Source organism: Leuciscus leuciscus (genome assembly GCF_965113295.1).
Source record: "Leuciscus leuciscus genome assembly, chromosome: 1".
Lineage (NCBI taxonomy): Eukaryota > Metazoa > Chordata > Actinopteri > Cypriniformes > Leuciscidae > Leuciscus > Leuciscus leuciscus.
The window spans coordinates 32,061,282-32,085,281 of NC_138725.1; the positions used below are offsets into that span (position 1 = coordinate 32,061,282).

Consider the following 24,000-nt stretch of genomic DNA (forward strand, 5'->3'; position numbering starts at 1 on the left):
ATTAGAGACACTTTTACTCACTGAAATCATGACAATAGAATATGTTGCAAACTGTCTTTCATCTGTAAACCGAGTGGAATAAAGATCTTATGATGGTGGATTTATGACGCTGTGTGTGATTCTAATGCCAATTATTTAGGAACCTAATGATTATTTTCAAGTTAGATTGTTAAATTTTATCATTTTCCATTCAAAACAAAAGTTCCCCTAACGGAAGAATTACCGCTAAACTGCTTCAAACTTGATGACTGATTACAAAAACAAAAAAAAAAGAAGTGATAAGTGCTCTTGAGCCACTTGTGCTGTGCAGGCTAGGTAGCATTCAATATACATTTGCTAACTTTATATCAAATAAGTGACTTTTGCATTATGTCTAATATTTATTACACAGCAAACGAACCAATCAGAAGATGGACCATTATCTTTGTTCAGTCTCACCAGATTGAATTTATTCAGGTAAGCATTGGAGTAAAACTCACTAAATCATTCATTCATATCAAATAAAGCATTCTAAACAACTTTAGTTTTTATTTTTGCATTATTTTGATGTTATTTGGCCGAAGAGTCCGACCTGAACAGGATGGTGCCTAATTTCAGCATATGATTTTTGATCTTAAATTTTACTAGTAACTAAAAAAGAAGCACTTGTTCTATTTTTTCTTAACAAGTTAATTAAATAGTCAAAGTTAATTAAATAGTAAAAAATTAAATAGTCACTCACTCACTATTGGAATAAATACTAGTATCTAATAAATAAGAACTAGTATCTAATGAATAAGTACTAGTATCTTTAAAAAGGTACTAGTACCTAAAAAATAAGCACTAGTAGCGTGAAAATAGATACTAGTAGGTTTTAAGGATTAAATGTTAAAACGGCTTGCAATTCACACAGTAATAAAGATGTCTAGTCTGATATACAGAAGTAAGCTGGCAGTGTTTCAGATCTGAGTTCCTGTTTAACTTCTCTTCCTCTTCTGTGTTTGTCTAACGGTGTTCACAGCTGATATTTCCAGTCAGCATGAGGAGGTTTAGTCGAGTTAGTCATTTCCACTAATTCAGCTCCAGGAACAGATTGATGTTCACGCACAGGGAAGGATTGTTCATAGGAGCTGCTTGTCATGTACAGTCAAACCAAAACGTATTCAGACACCTTCAACATTTCTCACATTATCACAGTTTATATAGTTTAGAAAATGGAAATAAAATATGACAAGAACTCTGAGTTATCAAATTAGTTGATATTTCAGTGGTTTTGTCCATCCTTCTGTTAGATTGTCTGACAAATGAATTATGTTGAATATCTGTCAGCTGTTAAATTTAACTACACAATTACAGGTAACGAGTTCAAACAGGTGCAGTTAATACAGGTAATGAGTGGAGAACAAGAGGGTTTCTTAAAGAAAAACTAACAGGTCTGTGAGAGCCGGAATTCTTACTGATTGGTAGGTGATCAAATACTTATGTCATGCAATAAAATGCAAATTAATTATTTAAAACTCATACAATGTGACTTTCTGGATTTTTGTTTTAGATTCCGTCACTCACAGTTGAAGATACCTATGATAAAAATTACAGACTTCTACATGCTTTGTAAGTAGGAAAACCTGCAAAATCTGCAGTGTATCAAATACTTGTTCTCCCCACTGTATAGTTGTGTGTATATATATATATATATATATATATATATATATATATATATATATATATATATATATATATCATTTTAAACAAATACTGTTTGTAGTCTGACCATAAATTGGCCATTACAAGATTTGTTGTTTTTGTGGTCCAGGATTGGAACATTGAATGTGTTTTGGGAATAATTATGCATAAAATCAGATTAGATTTTAGGTTTAGGAAACCCAATGTACACACACACACTGTAAAAAGTGACTTTGAGGAACCTTATCCGACTTTTGTTGGTGTAGCCTAATGATAATACCAGTTTAGGTCAATAAATGACCAAGCAATGCTTCATTCTGTTCAGTCTGTGGTGTAAAAAGTTCGCATTAGCAATTAAAGAAAAAAAACTTCAGCAAAACATGGTCAGGTCAAAGTGTCTCAATAATATTTGGTCCCAAATTTTTATCAATTTTACTGGTAAATACTTTATAATATGTTACAGTTTACTTTATTTTGCTATCCTCACTTACAGTCCTGCACCCACTAGTAAAAAAATATCAAAAAATTATATATGGTGTCCGAATAATTTTTGGTTTGACTAGATGTGGATGTTGCATTGGCCATTATCGATAGGCCTACTTTATTTCCTATATTATTTATTGTTATCCATTTTATCTTTCCATTCATCTTAAATCAGGAGCACGTGGAAACATTTAAGAGCCTAAGAAAAATATATTTATAATGGTTGATAATCAAAATGTTCTTCTAAAAGACAGAAGATGGAGTTGAATTAGAGAGCGCAGTTGTGGATCTGGGTAACAACAAGACAAGACCGCGTGTCTGTCACAAGATGGCGCTGTAACACTGACAGAACAAACAGTTGCCCGAGATCTGGCGGTTTCACTCCGAGTTTCATAATAACAGGACAGCCACGCAACCTCTAAACTGAACATTCTTATAGTGAGTGTGTGTGTGTGTGTGTGTGTGTGTGTGTGTGTGTGTGTGTGTGTGTGTGTGTGTGTGTGTGTGTGTGTGTGTGTGTGTGTGTGTGTGTGTGTGTGTGTGTAAACAGTGTGAAACGAAACCAAAAACTCCCTTCCATGTATGTTCTGAGCAGATTTGTTTCTGCATTGCATCACTGAACTCAGCACGTCCTTTGTGATGACACGCTTTTGCTGTTTTATGTTTTGTATTTTAATTGTGCAATACATTGCAGGTATGTTGACAGTTTCACTCGATCTGCCCCCTAGAGGTGAAACCGAAACAACTCATCCAGCCTGTAGCCTAATTCATTTGTTCGTTTGCACTTCTAACATTCAATGTTTTATGTCGATGTAATTTGCAATGCACAATGCTTTTCATTACCCTATCATTGCATTTTACGTTTTAAGTGTAAAATTAATTAAATACGTTTTATTCATCTTAATTATTGATTTTCTTGATTTTCTGTTATGCTGCTGCTGCTGCTGTTGTTGTTGTTGTTATGATCAGGTGTAATTGTGAGATATGAAGTACTAGGTAAAAGGTCGAACCATCTCCGGGTTTGACTTTCATGTTACGTGACGCTTTCCGAGTTCCATGTCCTCGTCTCTCAGCGCGGGAACGCCCCCTTTACGCACGTGACCAGATTCCGCGCATTTGATTGGCTCTCCAGGGCGCATAGCGCTGCAGAAGGAACCACATGTGCGGATTCATTCACACTCAGCAGTGATCATGTAGCCTGCAGTATATACTTGAATCCAAATGAATAATATTCACCAGTATTGACTTCTTTATCTTTCGGTTTCAAGAAAGAAGAGAGACTGTCTCATTATATTCTTATGCATTAACTCATCTTGAGTCGTTTAGAGTCTTTTCTGTATATTTGTAATTGTCTTATTTTTTTTTATTTTTTTAAATATCTACTTCAATTGCTGGACAAGAAGAAATGGATATAAAGTCTCGTGTAGCCGCATGTCGAAAGGTTTTGTGCCTGTTTGATGTGGACGGAACGCTTACACCCCCCAGAGAGGTATGTGTTTACATTATATAGGATACATTTTTTAAATCCACGTGATAGTTGCGATATTAAGCGTTGTATATTATACATAACAATTAAAGGGTTATAAAAGACGCGTCTTCTCAGCTGTTGTGAGAGTAACAATCTCAGTTATGTAACATAATGTTTCTATTTCCATCCCTGATCTGCGTGTGCTTGTGAAGCTTGTCTTGTGAGTGTGTGTGTGTGCACGCGCGTTATTGACGAACGAGTGTGTTTATGTGCGTTTGAATGATGGCACCCTCGTTCTGCACGTAGCCTATACATCAGCTAACAGTAGTTTCCCATGTAACGCTCTGGGAATGTTAGTTCATGGTTTAAAAAAAATCCTTAGAACGTTCCATTCTTAGAACGTTAGTAATTGGTTCGTAAACATTGCCAACAGAATTCCATATGTACGGCGAACATTCTGTTTGTTGGAGTAACGTTGTGTACCGTCGGCTCGTTCCGTTGCAAGAGTCGGCTATAGTGAAATCTGCCACTTAACATGCCGTTCTGCTCATGTAGTGTTTATTTTCATTGAGATGAGTTTAGTGTGGTCTCAGTGTCATCATATGTCCTCCGCTGTCCATGTCCTTTCCTCTTCAGTTACACAGAAAGCTGTTCCTCGAACTTCTGTAAACGTGGCAATTAAAAATAAAACTTAAAAAAAAACAAAAAAACATATAGCCTATAGATAAGAGCTTGTAGGCTATAGAACATTATTAGACTGTTACACACAAAATGCTATGCTACAACGTTAAAGGCACGTTCAAAGTCACGGACACCTAATTAGGGTTAGGGTTAAGGCCAATTTATACTTCTGCGTCGAGTGTACGCCGTAGTGTACGTCGTAGGATACGCACGTAGGCGACGCCGTCGAGAGCATTTATACTTCTGCGAATGTCTGTGTTGCTCTGCAGTTACACCGCCGAAACGCTAGTTAGCGCGGGTGGGTTTTAATGTTCCAGTTCCACTGTGTTTACATTCCTCGCGGCTATTTTGAGTTTAGGTTTCTACGAGCAATGGACTGAAGGAGTCATACAGATGGCTGTATTTCCGCACTTCTTCAAGCAATCTCTCGGTCACTTGGTCTATTTCCATCTCTTCACTGATCTTCGGAATTTAAAAATGGCGGGCGGGCGGTGCAGAGTGCAGAAGATCATTCCGGAAATGCGTAGGAGGAAACGCGATGCTATCCAGCCGACCAATCACAGATCTTGCGGTCCGCGTCGCCGCGACGCGTAGTTACATTTTTGAGGAGGTGCGCGTCAGGGTACGGCGAAGGGTACGACGTATGGTACACGTCAATGCGTATGCTACGCCGTACCTTCTACGCGCACCCGACGCAGAAGTATAAATTGGCCTTTAGGGACCGATAACGATAACTACCATAAAGTAAAAAAAAAAAAAAAAAAAAAAAACGAAAGTTGTCTTTGGAATAATTTGATGAACAGTCTGTCAAAACCCTTCCTACTTTAAAGCATGCGCTTATGTCCACAGAACGTAACACTGCATGTAAAGAGGTGTATATGGACCATTAAACTCCCGTAAACACCGCAGAATTTCGGACGAATCAAAGAGTGTAACTGACCAGATATGGGAAATACCACCACCGTATACTGCCGAAAAGGTACCAATATGCTAAGTGCCAGTTGTTGCCTTGGCAAGTAATCCCTTTAACGATTTTTATTCATGGGCCATTCACACCTTTGTGGCAATCTGCCCTCCGCGTGTAGTACCCCAGAGTGCAGTCTGGACGATGGGGTGGGGCGACACTTTTAGGCGGGGCGACACGTGTCGCTCCGCCCACACCCAATTTAATTGGTTTATAATACCGCAATCTTATTGGTGTAGACGATTCAGGTCTGAGCATGCGCATTCCTTTAAGTACGATTTTATGAATGATTTGGCCGTATTAAAGAAATATAAAATGCTAACTTTAATCGTAGGCTATATGTCTATCTTGTCGGTTTACCATGGTAATTTTAGTTAAGATCTTTTGGCTAATGTTTTATTGTACTTAAGAAACAGAATGGATGAAGTTATTGTTTAAAAACGAACCCAGGCCTACTTCAAGGAGATGCTTTACAAACTCGGGATTTTACGCAAAGGATGATAATTCACTCTAAGAATGTAAAAGCAGCTGATTTTAATTTTTAAAGCACGACCGTTTTTTGTTGTCATTTTTTTAACGAGATGTTGTCCAATGCGTGCATTATTTGGTAGGCTACAAAGTGCAAATAAAATGTTTAATGACAAACTCACGTTTCTTTGTTAATAAAATGAGGGCCTGTTGGTTCTGTAAATCCCTATGTTATAGTTTTAAAGATTCATGTTTTCTATAAGTGTCAACCGTAGGCTACTTCGATCTGTTACTGTGACATCAGGCCATTGGGTTTTGTGCGTTGGTTACAATAGAATTAAAACCGTGTAGTGCTGAAATGTGAAAATAAATAAATAAATATGTATTTAGTAAAACAGATTTATTATATCGATCTGGGCTTGTATACTGTTTGGTAGGCTAGCCTATTATTGTCTTATTTGTCACTGTGGTTTTGCTTTAAAATAAAATAAATTCGGATTTATCCTATGTTTTACTGATATACAGTGAATTATCATAATTTGTGTAAAATCCCGAGTTTGTGTTTATTCACTGATCCTAATGGAAAAACGAAGAAGCATTTACGAATGATTTGAAATTCCGGAGCCCTGCATGACATGCGGAAAAATATTGTCTATATCAGCCTATAGAAATTATCTCTCCTTTGATAGCCTGTGCTCAGAGCCGCCTTAACCTAATGTTAGGCCCCGGGGCTGAGAGGTTTTGTAGGCCCCCCATCCCCTCAATTTAAAGAGTCTCATTTAAAAAAAGTGTAATAGCCTATCTATAGGTAATCTACATCACAAAATGCATTAGTTTCTTTCGAGACCTACAACAGTGATTTTTTTAAATATTGTTTTTCATTTTAATATTGTTATTAACATATCACTGAGCACATAAACACAAGACACTTTATTTAACAACCACACACAGCAACTAAATTTCAACTTTATGCAAATGAGAAGCGATTTTCGCGAGCGACGACCAATAGGAAAGAAGCCTTTCAGTGGAGCTCAGCTCCCGTCACCGTCTCGAGTGAAATTGCATGTGAATCGGCAAGACCGAAGAGTTCAAGGGCGATTTCACTGTTTTATATGATTTGACTGTAACTAACCACAAACATGGATATAATAAAATGATGCATGGAAAAGAAACTGTCGACAGTCTCAGTGAGTTTAATTCATACATTTATAGTTCGAGTGTTGTAGTTTTATGATGCAAGTTTAGCACTGCTGCAGTTCATTTTACAGTGCATTATGTTGACTATTAGGGACAAGAAAATGTATTAGCCTATTTGTCAAATTCGGATGACGTTTTAGTAATTGATGACAGTATGAGTGAGTTTAATTTGTAGATTGATCGATCGTTAATCTAGTAAATGATTTAATCCCTGAACACTGCTGTGTGGTAGATATAAAAACACTCTCCCAACAGCATACTGTTTCTTTTGAGCCTAATTCCTAGTCAAATTAAAATGATATAGTTGTATAATATCACTTGTGGTGGTGTTTTGTATAGATGTGGCCAGACGAGCAGTCTAACGCCTCATTCGCGCCGCGGGACCTCTAGACGCGCGTAAACGCGTCTTTACAACACTGAAATCACTCGCGCCAGACGCTCTATTCGCGTTTGGTGTGAACGCACCTTAACAATAACATTAGAGCGACAGCACTACCAACGCCCACAAGCGACTAGCGACATACAGCGACAAAATCTGACAAGTTAAAACAATACCTTTTCAGCTCATCATGAACCTGAACATTGGAGGCCCCTGAACTTGGGAGGCCCCTGGGCTTCAGCCCAGGTAAGCCCGTGCATTAAGGCGGCCTTGCCTGTGCTATGCCAGTAATTTCATGCTGTCATGATCATTGCTCACTAAAAGTGGCACTGACTTATCTGCAGGGTAAATTAATAAATATAAGAGTAGGCTATCTAGGCTAAATCTCAAACAGTAATTTATCAGCAACATATTTCGTGATATTGCCTAGCCCTAAAACTGCTTAATATTTGCCTAAAGCTTACAATATGATTTTTTTTGTAAAGCTGCTTTGAGACGATGTGAATTGAGCGCTATACGAATACATTTTGACAGTAACTTCATCTAACTTGATTCGTAAATTCAGCAAAATATTATCCAATTGATCATTAAGCTACTGAAATCGGAAATCCCCATGGTTACCATCACTCAATATTTCTGTAGTATTGCTAGTCGTAGATCATTCATAAACTCCTACATAGACTCGTACATAAAGGAATGCGCATGCTCATGCCTCAAGCGTCTACGCCAATAAGATTGCTGTATTATAAACCAATAAAATCGGGTGTGGGCGGAGCGACACGTGTCGCCCCGCCTAAAAGTGTCGCCCCGCCCCATCGTCCAGACTGCACTCTGGGGTTACTCCTCCGCGTTGATCATTCATCTTAAAGGGATAGGATCCAAAAATAAAAATCTTGTAATCATTTACATACTTTCAAGTTGTTTTTAACTTGTATGAATTTCTTTCTTCTGTTGAACACAAAAGAAGATATTTTGAAGAATGTTGGCAATCAAACAGTGGCTGGTCCCCATTTACTTGCATGGTATAGAAAAACAATACTATGGAAGTAAATGGGACCAGCAACTGTTTGGTTACCAACATTCTTCAAAATATCTTCTTGTTGAACGCACACGAACGGCTCCACAAAGTCGTAAATACGAGTGTGAAGGTCTCAGGATTTTCTTCAAGCATTAACACATGAAAGGTCTTCACACCTGACAGCCAGCAGTGTTTCAGCTGTGAATGTCCATGAAAGTTACTGCATCTGTTACATGTAACAGAGTTACGTCATTTAATTGCAAAATAAATGTAACTGTAATCCGTTACAGTTACTGAGAATAAAAAAAATAAAAATAATTACAGTTACTTAAAATGTTAACGATTCCAAAGGAAAAAGATCGCAAATGTTGAATGATATTAATTTGTTGCTTTGCCTGTTTTTGATGTGCAACAGCTTCGCTGGGTTGTCATTGAGTATGAAACTAGAATCTATTCTTTGTTCTGTTTGTGAGAAATCAATATTAGGCCTTATATGGTCTGACGTTTTCCCTTCACACACATAGTGGTAAAAATAATAGCTATTTTAATTTTTTATTAAATTTTTTAATATCAGTAAGAAGAAAAGCATCATGATTTTTACTACTGTATAATGATCTAAAATTGTTTTCTCTTAAATATAAATAAATACAGCTATCTCTGTTTTTGGAGTTTAACCCTGCCTGGTTTAAATGTTTAAAAAAGATTAACAGTTGAAAACATTCATAGAAAAGTAGTAAAATGTAATCAGTTACATTACTTTAATAAAGTAATTAAAATAGTTTCACTACTTATTAAATTTCAAAAGGGTAATTTGTAATCTGTAACCTATTACATTTCCGAAGTGACCTTCCCAACACGGTTTATCAAAACGTCTATTAATATTCAATATTTATATTTCAGTCCTCCTAGTGCATGCTGTTTTGAATCACGGATTATTACAATATCTACAATATTTGGTGATTGTAGCGTGTACCGTGACAGTCTGCAGCGCTGACAGAAGAACACAGATCTCGTTAAATGGCGCAACCCGTCATTAAAGAAGAACACTATTAAGTGAACTCCCATAAACAGCTCAATGCCATTACCGTGACTAACGTGCACTTTAAACGTCCGCTGGAGACATAAAGATCAATAATATTATACAGAGCTGGGTTTTTCGGCTGTTTGTCTACTTGTGAGGCAAATGTGCTGAAACCTGTTGAGCAGCTGGTTGTGACTGTTTAATTGACTCAGAGGTCAGAGGTGACGACAGAAACCTTTCACTGTTGGTTGTGTCGTGTCTGCAGAAGATCGACCCCGAGCTGGACGAGTTTTTCCAGGCCTTGAAACAGAAGGTGAAGATCGGCGTGGTGGGGGGTTCAGATTATTCCAAGATCGCAGAACAGCTCGGAGACGGAGACGAAGGTTAGAGAATGATGCATTTCATCACAATATCTTTAGTATCACCATCCTCACATGTGTTTAATGGGTTTGGGGTTTTGCATCATATGTAGAATGTAGAGGAACTGGTTCGACCAGATCACTGACTCAACACAAAAACATAAACACAACAGCTGATATCCCATAATTCCTTCAGTCTGGAACAGCAGGGAGTTTGAGATGTTTAGCTGTTGATTTTGTGGAATAAATTTTATCTTTAAGATGTGTGTGACCATCATATGACAGTAAAAGAGCACACACAAACCTTATTCTAATATGGAATTGTATTGGAATGGTAAAGAGTGCTAGTCATGACAGGAGGGCCTCCACTCAAGGATACAATATGATGAATACATCTAAGAATGTTCCACGTATAGTTGAAAATACCATCATTAGCCTAGAAAGATAAAATTCTGGGAGTCAGGACTAAAAAGGAGAAAGAATTCCATCCCTTCACTGTCACACTCTATAATCACTCGGTGTGACTGTACGACTGCTGGCCTTTTCTTGCAAGAAAATAAACCTTATCAAAGACAATTGGAAATGTTTGTCTCTTATTCAGTGATAGAACTTTGTTTGCCACCACAATTTGGCGTAGTCAGCAGGATTCCTTGGATGTGCCTCTTGGACCCGAGAGCGGATGGTGTTTGGCCACCTGGACTGAGCAGTTCCATAATCATAAAAGTTTACCCAATTAATTAAATTAATTTGTGTCCATCTGAATAAAGGGACGGAAAAAAAATTAGGAAATCAATACCAGTAAACTTGTGATGAGAAGTGTTGGATTTCATGAGCACAGTTTGAGACATTGTTTGAGATTTCTTCAGAAATTTTAGAGACAATAACAAGGTAACAGATAGTAATGCACAAGGTCAAGGGTTCGATTCCCAGGGAATGCATGACACTATTCAAACATTTGCTTTAAATGCAATGTAATTCACTTTGGATAAAATAATCCACTCAATGCATACATGTCAAATCTAGAAGAAAAAGTTGAGATATTAAAGAGACCTCATTAGTGGTTTTCTCTCACCTGTGGATGTTCGTTTCATTCTAGACTTTCTCTGTTTCTCAATTACTTGTTTTCTAAAGATAATGGTCTCGATCAGCTTCTGGTGTTTGATCATTGGCATTATGATTGTTCAGATCTGATTAGATTAACACAGAGATCAGTGAGATTATGATTGAATCAGAACATGACGCTGAGGTCAACAAACTGTACGAATATACAGCAGTTTCCAGCTGTTTGTGCATAATAACTAGTCTCCTACTTTGGTTCTTTATTTGTTTTAATCCATTTCGCATCATACGTCATTGCGCTATTTCAACGTCATTGCACATGCTCAGTCCTTTCAGTTTCGGCTCTCAATCCGATCAAGTGTTTACATGTTCTCTCGATCGGATTAGAAAAGGAATAAACCACCCCTTTCAGTCCAATTGAAATGTCATTCGGATCGAGCTCAGTCGGATTGATTAAGGTGTTTACATGAAGGCTTTTCAGTCCGATTGAGCCGTCAATCCGATTACTAATGGATTATTTGGTTGCATGTAAACGTAGCCAGTGTTTGATCATTGGCATTATGATTGTGCAGGTCTGATTAGATTAACACAGATGATCAGTAAGATTGTGATTGAATCAGAACATGACACTTCAGAACCGAATCCATCCGCATTCACACACAATCTAGATCAGAATCCGGATTATGTGAGTTTATACGACACTGACAGATGTGGTGTTGGCCATTTAAACAGGACTGTTATCTTGAATGAATCCGAACAAGCACTAAATCTCTGTGAATGGAAAACAGCTTGGGGTTTGTGTCAGGAGGATGTGTGTGTTGTGTAACACAGGTAAAGGTCAGCAGGATGATGATAAGATGATAAGAGTGCTTTGATTGCGTCTCATTCTGTTGTTTTGTTCATTCTCTCTGCAGTCATTCACAAGTTTGACTACGTCTTTGCCGAAAATGGAACAGTGCAATACAAAGACGGCAAACTCATCTCCAAACAGGTGTGTGTCTGCAGATCCTTGCAATATATTCAAATGTCTTCAATGAAATGTTTTAAACACCATAGAAGGTCTTAAATGCCATTCATGGAGATCTTAAATGTTGATGGGAAAACAGAAGCAGCTTCACACTGTCCAGTTAAGGAGACTCCCTAGATTCAAGCAACCATCGATCGAAACAATGTTAAATCAATGTTAATGTGTCAATGTTAACTGCATTGAATCAAAATCACTTTTGTACGTCACTTTTGTAAAATGTTGGGAATTTCATCCCAAAAATCATTGGTAATGGCATTGAATCAATGTAACAATGTGATGCTGGCTCAAGATCTCTCAAGATCTCAGCAGAAGTTCTTTTAAAAAAAATTAGGTTTAGATGTTTGTTTTATTGAAAATATTTGGTCACGATTATAGAGATCAGTGTTTATTTTAGTTGGGCAGTTTGACTCTTGGCTTTTTATGGGACTTTGTGGTCTTTGTAACAGTGTTTACCAAAACACATAATTTGTTGCAAAAGAAACCAGAAACAAAGATAGTCAGGTGATAATAGTTTTCAGCATCTTAAGTAGAATAATTCACTAATCTTATCCCTGACCAAAAGCGGTTATTTGTTATTAATAGATTAAATTTATCAGCAATATTTTCTTGCAACAGATCAGACTTTCAGAATTTTTTTTTATTTTTTTTAAATCAATCTTAAATTCTTTTTAGAACTTTCATTAAAAGCCTTAAATTATTCTTCTAAGTTCAGTCTCTTTTTCCCAGGCCATTCAGAATCATCTGGGCGAGGAGTTACTGCAGGACCTCATCAACTTCTGTCTCAGTTACATGGGGCTCATCAAGCTGCCCAAGAAACGGTAACACACACACACACACACACACACACACACACACACACACACACACACACACACACACACACACACACACACACACACACACACAATCACACACACTCACACTCTCTCACACACACACACACACACACACACACACACACACACACACACACACACACACACACACACACACACACACACACACACACACACACACACAGACACACACTCCAGAGATGATGATCTGTAATGTCATTACAAATCTCTCTCTCTCTCTCAGAGGGACGTTCATTGAGTTTCGTAACGGCATGATCAACATCTCCCCCATCGGACGCAGCTGCACGCTAGAAGAGCGAATCGAGTTCTCGGAAATCGACAAGGTAATCTCACTTTATTCTCTACGATCGGCTGAAAGTTGTTGATCTGTTCAGACCAGATTCTAAAGGTTTGTTCATATCAAGTGATTTCAGTTACGTGACTTAAAAGTCTTTATCTTATTGTTCAGTGAGTTTTTTGTTGTTGTAACAATAAGGTTTGTTAAAGGCACACTATGCATTATATATTTGCACCTTAATATAACAGCTTTGAAATCATTTCGATGGTAAACGAACTTGTAGTAGGGCGAATCATCCCGATAGCAAAGCAGGGGGGGGACGCCGCTGGAAAAACCAGCAATGCAGGTTAGAGAGGTGGCGCCCCGACAAATCTCGCGAGAATCACGACTTGCTTTACGGCACGACGTCACATACATCAACAACATATGAAGCAGCCTCTGTGGAAGACACTACGCATTTCAGACGTGAATCACGGCAGAGTCGAGGAAGAAAACGAAGAAAGCGCAGTCGGAAGAGTGCAGAGACGGCTCTGCGTGAGTGGTATTTACGACAGTAATGTTAAACACAAGTACTCCACAGTGACTCTAGGGGTCGCTGTTTGACAAAAACGGAAACTGCATAGTATGCCTTTAACATTACTACTACATTAGTTCCTATGATCAGTCGTAACTCTCCCGTCCCGCAGAGAGAGAAAATTCGAGAGAAGTTCGTGGCGGCTCTGCAGGAGGAGTTTGCAGGAAAAGGCCTGCGGTTCACTAGAGGTGAGCAGGAAATGACATCGCCAGCTCTCTGACCACCCAAAATAAATGACCCGTGCTGTTTGTACCTGCACAGGAGACAAAACTCACACACACTCACACGTTATCTGTGCTAAAGGTGATAAGAGAGAGCGAACGGATGCACTCGTGTGTTTACAGACCACTGAACCGGGAGAGAAAATGAGTGTTTACTCAACAACCTGTGTGCGTTTGTCACACACACACACACACACACACACACACACACACACACACACACACACACACGGACACACATTAGCTTTGACGTCTGCAGTCAATCTTCAGCAGGTTTTCCTCTCAAGTTCAGCTCAGTTTCGCACACAGTGGCTTTGTTGTTTCTTTTTCTGTTTGACGGACAGTGTGAGGGGGAGGGGCCAGAGGGTCCGAGGGGGAGGGGCCTAGGGGTGTGAGGAGATCAAGCCCTCTGATTGGCTGTGGCTCTAGCAACTGTTGAGTCAGTGGTGGAATGTTGCTGCAGTCCAGTTACGGGACACTAACGAGTGTGTGTGTGTGTGTGTGTGTGTGTGTGTGTGTGTGTGTGTGTGTGTGTGTGTGTGTGTGTGTGTGTGTGTGTGTGTGTGTGTGTGTGTGTGTGTGAGTATGTGTGTGTGTGTGTGTGTGTGTGTGTGTGATGATCATTAATTTTTAACGGCTGATTTCTGTCCTTTCTGTCTCAATCACTCTGTGGACAAACAGTCACGCAGTTCACGTCTCTGCAGACACACACACACACACACACACCCGAGTCATTACTGTGAGAATGAGCCTCAGGGTAAACTCTTTGTAACAAGATGTTTTTTCTCTGCTGACCGTCACTGTGGCTTTAAAGGAACTGGACGAGTGTTTCTGGAGGAACAGACATAAAGTGTGTGTCTCTGTGACAGATTGACCTTTAAAGCCTGCTGTGTCGTATTTGATTCGCATATTTCTAAGGCCTCTAAATGATCGACATTTTGCTGAAAACCCAGTTTCACACAATTTACTCCAGTCCTTCTGTCGTCTGATTGACAGTTTATAGATTTAAGTAAAAGGTATTTTAGTAGAATTGATTTTAAAGTAAACATTAGAATAACTTTGATATTGTTAGTAATATTTCAGTGAACTGAAGAAACTTCGGTTTACTTGATTATCCACACATAATTTTATAGAAAAATCACGAGTCTCAAATATGATCATCAGGCTTTTGAGGAAGGTTTATTAGTTAATCTGTCAATCATGCACTGCATTATATGCTTTACAACTACAGATCATAAAACTAAACATTTAAATATCATCTTACTAAGACATATTATTGGCAGATATAGAGTGACGAATGATATTTATATGCATTGTATGTACAGTAAGTAGTCTGTTATACTATAATAAGGATCTCATTGATTTACACTACAAGCATTATAAGATATTTAAATGGACTTTTCGTCCATATAAATATCAGTATCTGCACAAAACGGCATATTTTTGCTCTATTTGTGTCACGGATTAGTCACGGATATGGCGGCTGTAATCAAGCGCACGAAGACAGAGATACTAAAGAAGACTTTAATCCAAGACTAAACATGAAAACCATGGTTCCCACACCTTGGTTAACATAAAATTCAAGGACCAGAATCTATGTGTGTTTATTTTCAAAAACTCTCCAGGAGCTTGAATTTTTTTTCAAGACTTTTTCAAACTCTCAAGGATTTCAAGGTCCCGTGGGAACCCTGGAAAACATACAACCATATACCACATAACTCAAATAATGCAAGACTAGGAACAGCTCTATGAAATAGAGAGCTTAAATACCCAGCAAACAAAAGGAACTAACAGACTAATTAACACAACACACCTGAAACGAGGAACCTAATTAATTTGAAACCAAGGAGACAAACGGGTAGTGAACAGAGGAGAACTGATTAACAGAAGATTAACAAACTCAGAAATGAACAGAACAGGGAATCAAAAACAAACATAACCCTGACAGTTTGAGCCTCTGAATAAAATGAAGGTGCTTTTTCCTTCATATTCTCACTAGACAAGCCATTAAAGCCTGATGCATCAAATATGACACTTCCATTAGATATGTCAGATATGTCATATGTCAGGCTTTACAGGGTTGATACTTTATAAACAACACAACTGAGTCAAAGCAGCAGCCTGAACTTATTTAGCCAATCTGTAGCTGTCATTCAGGTTTGCTGGCATCTGATTGGCTGTCATGAGTAAGGAGGGCGGGGTTTTGGTGTGATTGATGTGATGAAGGCATCTAATTAATGAGTAAGACTGGAAGATGTTTGCAAATGGATGAAATCTGTCACTACACCTTTAACAACTTTCTTGTTAAAGATAAACATCTGATGGTCAAGGAATCACACACTCTTTCCTTTTTTTCTTTAATAATGGTGTGATTTCAGTCTTGAATGGCAGAAATAAGTGTGGATCATCACAGGTGTGTTTCTGTGCGCTTTCAGGGGGTTTGATCAGTTTCGACGTGTTCCCGGAGGGCTGGGACAAACGCCTCTGTCTGGACGTCCTGGAGCAGGAGGGATTGGATGCCATCTACTTCTTCGGCAATGAAACATCGTTGGTACGTTAGCAATGTTCCCTTTAAGCTGCGCTGGCCAGGCACTTCTGATGTCGCACACACACAGGACAAATAAAGTGTATGAAGACACAAAATGTGTGGTGAAAGTGATTTGATAGTCTTCTAGTGAATGAGAGATAATTGCAGCGTTCTGGTTAATTGCCATAGTTCAGATATAAATGTCTATGGATTTGAACAAAATCGAGCAAATCAACTATTGAAAGTAACTGGACACTTTAAATAATGATTGGATCCATTACATCGTTACACCAGTAGGTGGCGACAAGTGACTGTTGAAAAATGTATTTATTGAATCATTCATTATAGAGATTTGTTCAAAAACACTGATTCATCCATTAATGTAACAATGAAGGATTTATGAGTGAGTCACTGAATCATTCATTCAACCCAATTATTTTTTAAATAATTCAGATTCCACATTTTAAATAGACTGCAGTTATTCACATTTTTTCATAACCTCTAGTAAATTACATGTTTGTTTAGTTGTCTGTTGTTCAGAATCATGATCTCAAAATAGCTCACTTAGGTTTTGTGTGTCTCAAGGGTATTTAGATAACTACAAAACCGTTTCCTGATATTATTCTAACGTTTACTATGTTAACATGTTGTTTACATTTACTCATTTAGCAGACTCTTTTATCCAAAGTGATTTACAAATGAGCTATTCAATATGTATTTGTTATCATAGTATTTTATTATAGTATTATAGTATTTATTAAAGTATAAAGAATTGAACTGATCTGCATAACCTTTTAAAATGAATGAAAATTAAAGAATGGCACAGTTAACTTAGCACTGTAAAAAATTCTAAAAAAAATTAGGTGACTTGTGTGCTTCATATCTAGTAACTGCTTGTTTTCAGAAATATAATTTAATATCACTAAAGCCCCTTTCACACAGAGATTCCGGAAAATACACGGATAAAGTGACCCGGGATTTGACCCGGGTTCGTTTGATTTTGGTTCATTCACACTGCCAGTGATTTTCCGGAATCAGAGAGTGCGTTCACACACAACCCGTAAAAATGCCGTAAAGACACGTGACATCGATGTGACTTGTAATCTCAGCAGCGTCTTAAGTTTGCTTATGAGCAGCGATCTCTCTCTCGAGAAACCACGCTTGTGCATTTTTTTCTCTGATTCGATCATAAACTTGCGCTTTACGTGCCGTTTCACAGCTGGCGAACGATCCCGCGCTTCAGCGTCATCACTACGACACGGCATCATTATTACGGCTTTTGTTCACACAGCGCGCGTTCCGGGACTGAACACGGCAATGTTAGGCTACTAGGTCCCGACCCGGCATCGATCCCGGCATAAATCCCGGGTCGAGTTTGCGTTCACACAGAAGGCGCTCTGGCAATTTGCCGGCAATTTGCCGGGTTCAAAGCGCTGTGTGAAAGGGGCTTAAGTTGCATCAGGGTTCAAATAAAATGCATGATGCATGAGATGATATAAGGGATGTTTTCACTGAGGATAAGAGAAAGGTTTTGCTTGAGCAAGAAAAAAATGGAGGGAACATTGTACGTAAGTGAGTGACTCTGTATCTGATCATTTATTTCTAATACATGTTTCCCGATCAGGGCGGAAACGACCACGAGATCTTCGAGGACCCTCGTACCATCGGCTTCACCGTCTGCTCCCCTGAAGAAACAGTGCGGCTCTGCAGGGAGATGTTCTTCAGCGCTCCACCCAATGAGGCGTGACACACACACAAACACACACACACACACACACCCCAGACTGCCTGTGTGCTGATCTCCTGCGCCCCCTGCTGGTCACTGTGGGAACTGACCCTGAGAACCAGCAGGTTCAGACAAACCCAAACCACTGCTGGTCATCAGACTCAAGGGACTGTGTGTAAATATCACTGATGGACCCTTATCAGTACATGTTTATAGTTTTGTAAAGTTCAAACATTAATTTTAAGTCTAAAGATTCCATCCTTTTTACAATAAAAAGTGTTTTACGGTGGCCACGTTCACACTGCAAAGTTTCCGGAGTGACAGACGCATTCAAATACGGTGAATCCTCCGGATGACGGACAGAATGCAGGAGTCACTCCAGAAATGACGATGATTGACATGCAACTTTTAACATATCACCGCTGTAAACCACATTGACGGCAATAGTATAATCCATCTCACAGAGCTGTTTTTAACCAATAAGAGATCAGTATTAGTAAACTTATTTATTAGTAAACCTCCTTCGGTAGAGGCACACATTTTTTTCTGTTTTTAACTTTCCCTGTCACGTAATAGTCCCTTCAATTCAAAGGGGTTAAAGCTAATAGAGAAAAATAATTATTGTATTTACAATTTATTTTGAAGTAATGCATTAAACTTTTTTTAAATGTACACATTCACTCCTATCTCGTCACATTAACAATGAAGCGTTACATTAATAATATATAAACACTGGGGAAAAAATATTTTTCGAAGTTGTAAATAAAACTGATTATGTTTAAATAGTTGAAAATAGTTTTTACTTCAAAATTTCATGTTTAATTTTATGCATTACTTGCCTTTTCTTTCTGATTTGTGAAATTTACTTGCAATTTACTGTTTCTGCATTTTCTTTTAGTGAATGGTGGAATTTATTTCAAAACAGCAAAATTTGACCAAAAGCAGTCGAGTTTGCATCCCGGAATATTACTGTTGGTCAAATAGCGTTTATGTCATACAACAGTTGTCAGATATTAAATATTTAGCTACTTCTTACCTCACATTCTTCAACCGTTAAAACTGAAGCATCGCGTTTGAATTCCCGGTCGAAACTAAGCCCCGCCTCCTGATTTGATTGGCCATCTAACATTAACGAGCGCTGAATCTTTTAAAACTTCAATGTGTCATCCTAACAACAAACAGAGCGATGTGTAATGAAATGCAGCAGAGCTCCAACAAGAATATCATTATCAGGAATTAAAGGGGAATTTGTCCATATCTGATTTTACCTCTGTTTCTGTGGTTTTGGACCTCGGATGAGCCGTTGGTTTCTTAAGTGTTTCAGCTCGGTTCCTTTATCAGATATAAATATAAAGATGCTTCTGAGTTATTCAGGACTTCATTCGGTTGGCACTGCTGTAAATGACCGACCTCTTTATGTAATATCAATCAAACACTAATGAGGAATGACAGTGTGAACGTGACCGCCATGTTCGTGGCGAAACGAGTGATAGATTCTGTCCCATGTTTATCTCAAGTTTTGTGATGGTCTCGTGATCTTATTTGCTGCTGTCACAGTTGATTTCAGAGTGAGTTTTATTATCGTTGTGTCCGAGTGTTTATGATTGTAGCTGATTGTGTTTCCATTATTCCCTCTATGTGATCTCAGACTGGACTCTTGAGATAAGATATCCCGCATATTTATGAATGAATTATGATAGAGATAATCACGTTTGTATAGTGAGAGAACGTGAGATTTACACACTGAGAACGAAAAAAAAATGTATCTAGTGAGTTAACTATTATTAGTGATCTAATTTGTGTTGCATTGCATAGGGTGCACATTTACCATTGCTCGGCAAGTTTTTGCGGGCGATATCCAGTAATTTCAATAGGGATACACGCGATTGGGAATTTTTGGGAGTTTTTTTCCATGCAGATTTCGCTTTGGGTTCATTTGTTAATGCGAATAGAGTGCAACAGTCGGGTTCTGGAAGTAAAAACTTTATTCATTTTCTTCATAGGGAAATTGCTTTTTAAAGATAATACTTAGCCTACAAACCTTTAAAGACAGCCTTATTGTGAGTTACGATTGTTAAATGATAGTGTTTGTTTCTGTTGAAGCCTTAGGCCCGCATTATTTAAACTTGCTGTAGTAAATTCATAGCAAAAAAAAAAAAACTACATCTCCCATGATGCTGTACACCAATTCCACCAATCAGAGAGTCGAAACAAGATAAAGCACCAAGATATCTCTTTATGTAATTGAGTCCTACACTCTCAAAATATTTCAATATGCATATTTTGCAATAAACTTAGCGTATGTATATATGTATATATATATATATATATATATATATATATATATATATATATATATATATAGGGTAAGTGTACCCATTAAGCCCACCAAAATCTAAGTTTAGGTTTTTTTCATAGATTTTGACATAGTTTATAAGAAAAATCATTTGTTAAAATGCAAGATTAATCTCTCATTTGAAATTGTATTAATTAGTTGATGTACATTTTAGAATATAAAATTAAGATAATTTAGGAATAAAGTCAGAAGTCTGGCATGGGCTTAATTGGTACTTTGGCACCATTTAAGCCCGCATGTGTTCCAAATAAGCCCACATCATCATTGATTCACAAAATATATATATAAAAATAGATTTTAAAGAAGTAAAACATCAATATATTTATTCAGTGACAATTTATTGTTAATTATTCAGTGACAATTTATTCAGTAAAAAAAAAAAAATCCTTTTCATTCAAGGTTAGCTTGTGTTGACTGTAGTTTGCATGCGTTTTGTGGCTCTGTACCATTTAAGGCCATCTTTAAAAAAAAGTTAATTTATACAAATAATCTTCTCTACAAAACTATTTTTGATGTATTTATTTGTAAATTAATCTAAAATGAATCACAAAACATTTATTGTTTGCAGTTCACTTGCTTAATTCTTTGGCAGTCTTGTCTTTCTGTAAGGCTAATGGTTTGACCTAGAGATTAGCTTTGAACGCAAGCTAATAAAACTCATCTTTCCATTTAAAGGAAAATGATATAAAATGATAAAGTACTATTTGTTCATACACAAAAAACAATACATTTATTTCTTATTTGACATAATATCAATGTAGTTACCAAAGAAATGGCTGAAAATTGCAGAAATGTGTTGATTTCTGAAGGGTCCCGAAACACCAAAGTTTTAGGGTGACTTTGTGTGAGGTCCCCTGAGACACCATGCACATGGGTGGGGCTAACTCAACATTACCAAATGTGATTGGTATGCAATAAAAAATGCCAGGGAAGTAACAAATCACTGGATTGGTTAAAATAATAAGCTGCATAAAATATTATTTTCTCTGTTTTTTATTTGACTCCAGAGTTGAAAGTGGGCTTAAAGGGTACATGGGCTTAATGGGTACACTTACCCTATATATATATATATATATATATATACATATATATATATAGCCTAAATAATCAAAATTTTTCAATGCGTAATTTTGTAGTTCTTTCCTTCACTAATAATACACAATCTTGTACCTTTGTATTTTTTGTCTGATTTTGAAATACTTTTTTTCTTCCAATCAGTTTTTAATGTTATTATTCACCTTGTAGTTGGTTGGCTTGGTTCGTGGCTTATAATGCTTTAACAAAGACTTTTTAAAAATCCCTGTGGGAGAAATGAATGGAAAAAATACTTCCGGAACCAGCGCAGTCAAAAAAGTGGGCGGGCACTAATGAACTCTATTGACCAATGGAATTCTGCTTGGTTGGTTTGAAAATGACTTTTGTTGCTGTGTTTCATACATTCATACACTATTTACAAAAGACAATGGACCTTTTTTGCCTGCAAAATTTAATGAATTTTTTAAATGTGATATTCACGTGTTAATCATTCCAGAGATTCCACGTTATCACTGAAACACTCCTGTTGATCTCTGAAAACATGATGCTGATCTGATATATATCCAGGGCATTTGTAAAACATTTTTTTTTAAATCCAGAAATCTCTGGATCAGGTGTTTCTAATTTTTTTAGATTTTAATCCAGAATCTGCTGTCTGTTGGTAATATGAATGTTAATGTGTTAGTGTTTCATATCTGATGGCATAAATGCACTTTAACTTTAATTCATTTGGAAATTAATTAATTTGCTTGCGTGGCTCGTCCGCCCCTTTAGTTTCATCTGCGAGTTTGTTTTGCTGGAAAAGTGATGTGATCTCAATTCCAACAAGCAAACATAGTTATTAAACAAACTAATTTATTGAGGATCTTAGTTAATTTTTTTAGTTACTCTTTAGTAGAATGTATGTTGTAACCGATAAAAGGAAAAATATGTGATATCAATAATGTGATTTTCATGATTACGTCTGTGTGAAGAATCCATGCGATTGCTAATAATACTAATGTGATGCATCATGGACATGTCTGTTTATTGTAAATACACATTTTTTGAAAATTGTAAAGGAGTCTGATCTTTGTTTATGGATGCTGCACGTGTAATATTTGTGTATGTGCAGATGCTGTGGTTAAAAGTTTTGTGCAAATATAATTTTTTGTATGATTAATTACATAATTTGCTTTGCAGTGACATACAAACGTGTGAATCCTAAAGTAATTTTATTAGTCCATCAAAGTTCACAAGGAAAGGACGTCGACCACAGTGATCTGAGCTCTAAAAAGTTCTGAAAATAGAAAAAAACAAAAACAAAAAAACAATCACAGTTAAAACACAACTAAAGGTCCAGAAATCTGACGATCAAATCACAAGACAAACTCAAGAACATGCAACGGATCATGTGACCAAACATTTAACGCAACAGTGCATCCACCGTCATTACATCATCATGAACGTCACACACACATATAGCAAAAATAACACAAGATCTTTGCTGTGAAAATCTGTTTAAATGCTTTTGCTAGCCGACTGTTATTCCTCAGCTTGTCTACAAAATGCTGCTTGTTTTACCCTGAAAGACTCCCGGAGATGGGAGATGAAGTCAGTTTGGCAGTTTATATTTGGGCTGTCAAGTTTCAAGTGCAATATTAGTCTATGCGGCTTCAGTTCCAGCATTTATAACAGAGTTTAAAGTTACAAAGCCCTCGAAACCCATCAAGATCACGTCCGACTTGTATTTCACCCAGAAATCAAATGAAAATTATTTGCGTAATAAAAATTACGTTTAGTTTTAGGACCATTACGGTTTTTGCATTGCAACTTTAAAGGAACACTCCACTGTTTTTTAAAATAGGGCTTATTCACCTTCTTTCCTACATTTAGATAGGTGGGCAAATGCATTTTTGTCTCAGTGCATGCATTGTTTTAGTTTGACAGGGTTGGCGCTAGCTTAGCTTAGCATAATGAATGGAATCCTTTGTTGCCAGCTAGCATGTCCTGAGTAAAAGTGATATAAAAAAATAAAAAAAACACCTAATTACTTCTTGTGGCCTGCGTATTCACAACGAGTACACATAGCGATGCAGATTAACACTAGGCGATTTCCTAGGCAGATATTGACTTGGGACTATATTAGGGGGAAGCACAGGCGAAGCACTGCTACTTGGGAGCACGCCCAAGTAGCAGTGCTTCGCCTGTGCTTCCCCCTAATTTAGTCCTTAATATATAAGTCAATATCTGCCTAGGAAATCGCCTTGTGTTAATCTGCATCGCTATTTGTACTCGTTGTGAATACGCAGGCCACAAGAAGTAATTAGGTGTTTTTTTTATTTTTTTATATCACTTTTACTCAGGACATGCTAGCTGGCAACAAAGGATTCCATTCATTATGCTAAGCTAAGCTCACGCCGACCCTGTCAAACTAAAACAATGCATGCACTGAGACAAAAATGCATTTGCCCACCTATCTAAATGTAGGAAAGAAGTTGAATAAGCCCTATTTCAAAAAACGGTGGAGTGTTCCTTTAATGAGAATGAAGCATTTGTCCCACTAAACTCTTACTACTGCAAAACATCAGTGATATTTTACCATTTACCTATATTACCATCAATTTAACACAGAATTATCAAAAATGAATGCATAAACTCA

The 24,000-nt window shown here is 37.5% G+C and overlaps 1 protein-coding gene across 1 annotated transcript; it reads left to right on the plus strand.

The window, feature by feature from the left end:
• Positions 1-3,295: 3,295 nt before the first annotated feature.
• pmm1 (phosphomannomutase 1) lies at positions 3,296-22,521 on the plus strand. The gene is made up of 8 exons (XM_082141460.1): positions 3,296-3,634; positions 9,607-9,724; positions 11,674-11,750; positions 12,513-12,604; positions 12,867-12,966; positions 13,607-13,682; positions 16,151-16,266; positions 17,867-22,521. The coding sequence occupies exons 1-8, from the start codon at positions 3,551-3,553 to the stop codon at positions 17,987-17,989; spliced, it is 786 nt and encodes a 261-aa protein (XP_081997586.1). The 5' UTR covers positions 3,296-3,550; the 3' UTR covers positions 17,990-22,521.
• Positions 22,522-24,000: the final 1,479 nt, after the last annotated feature.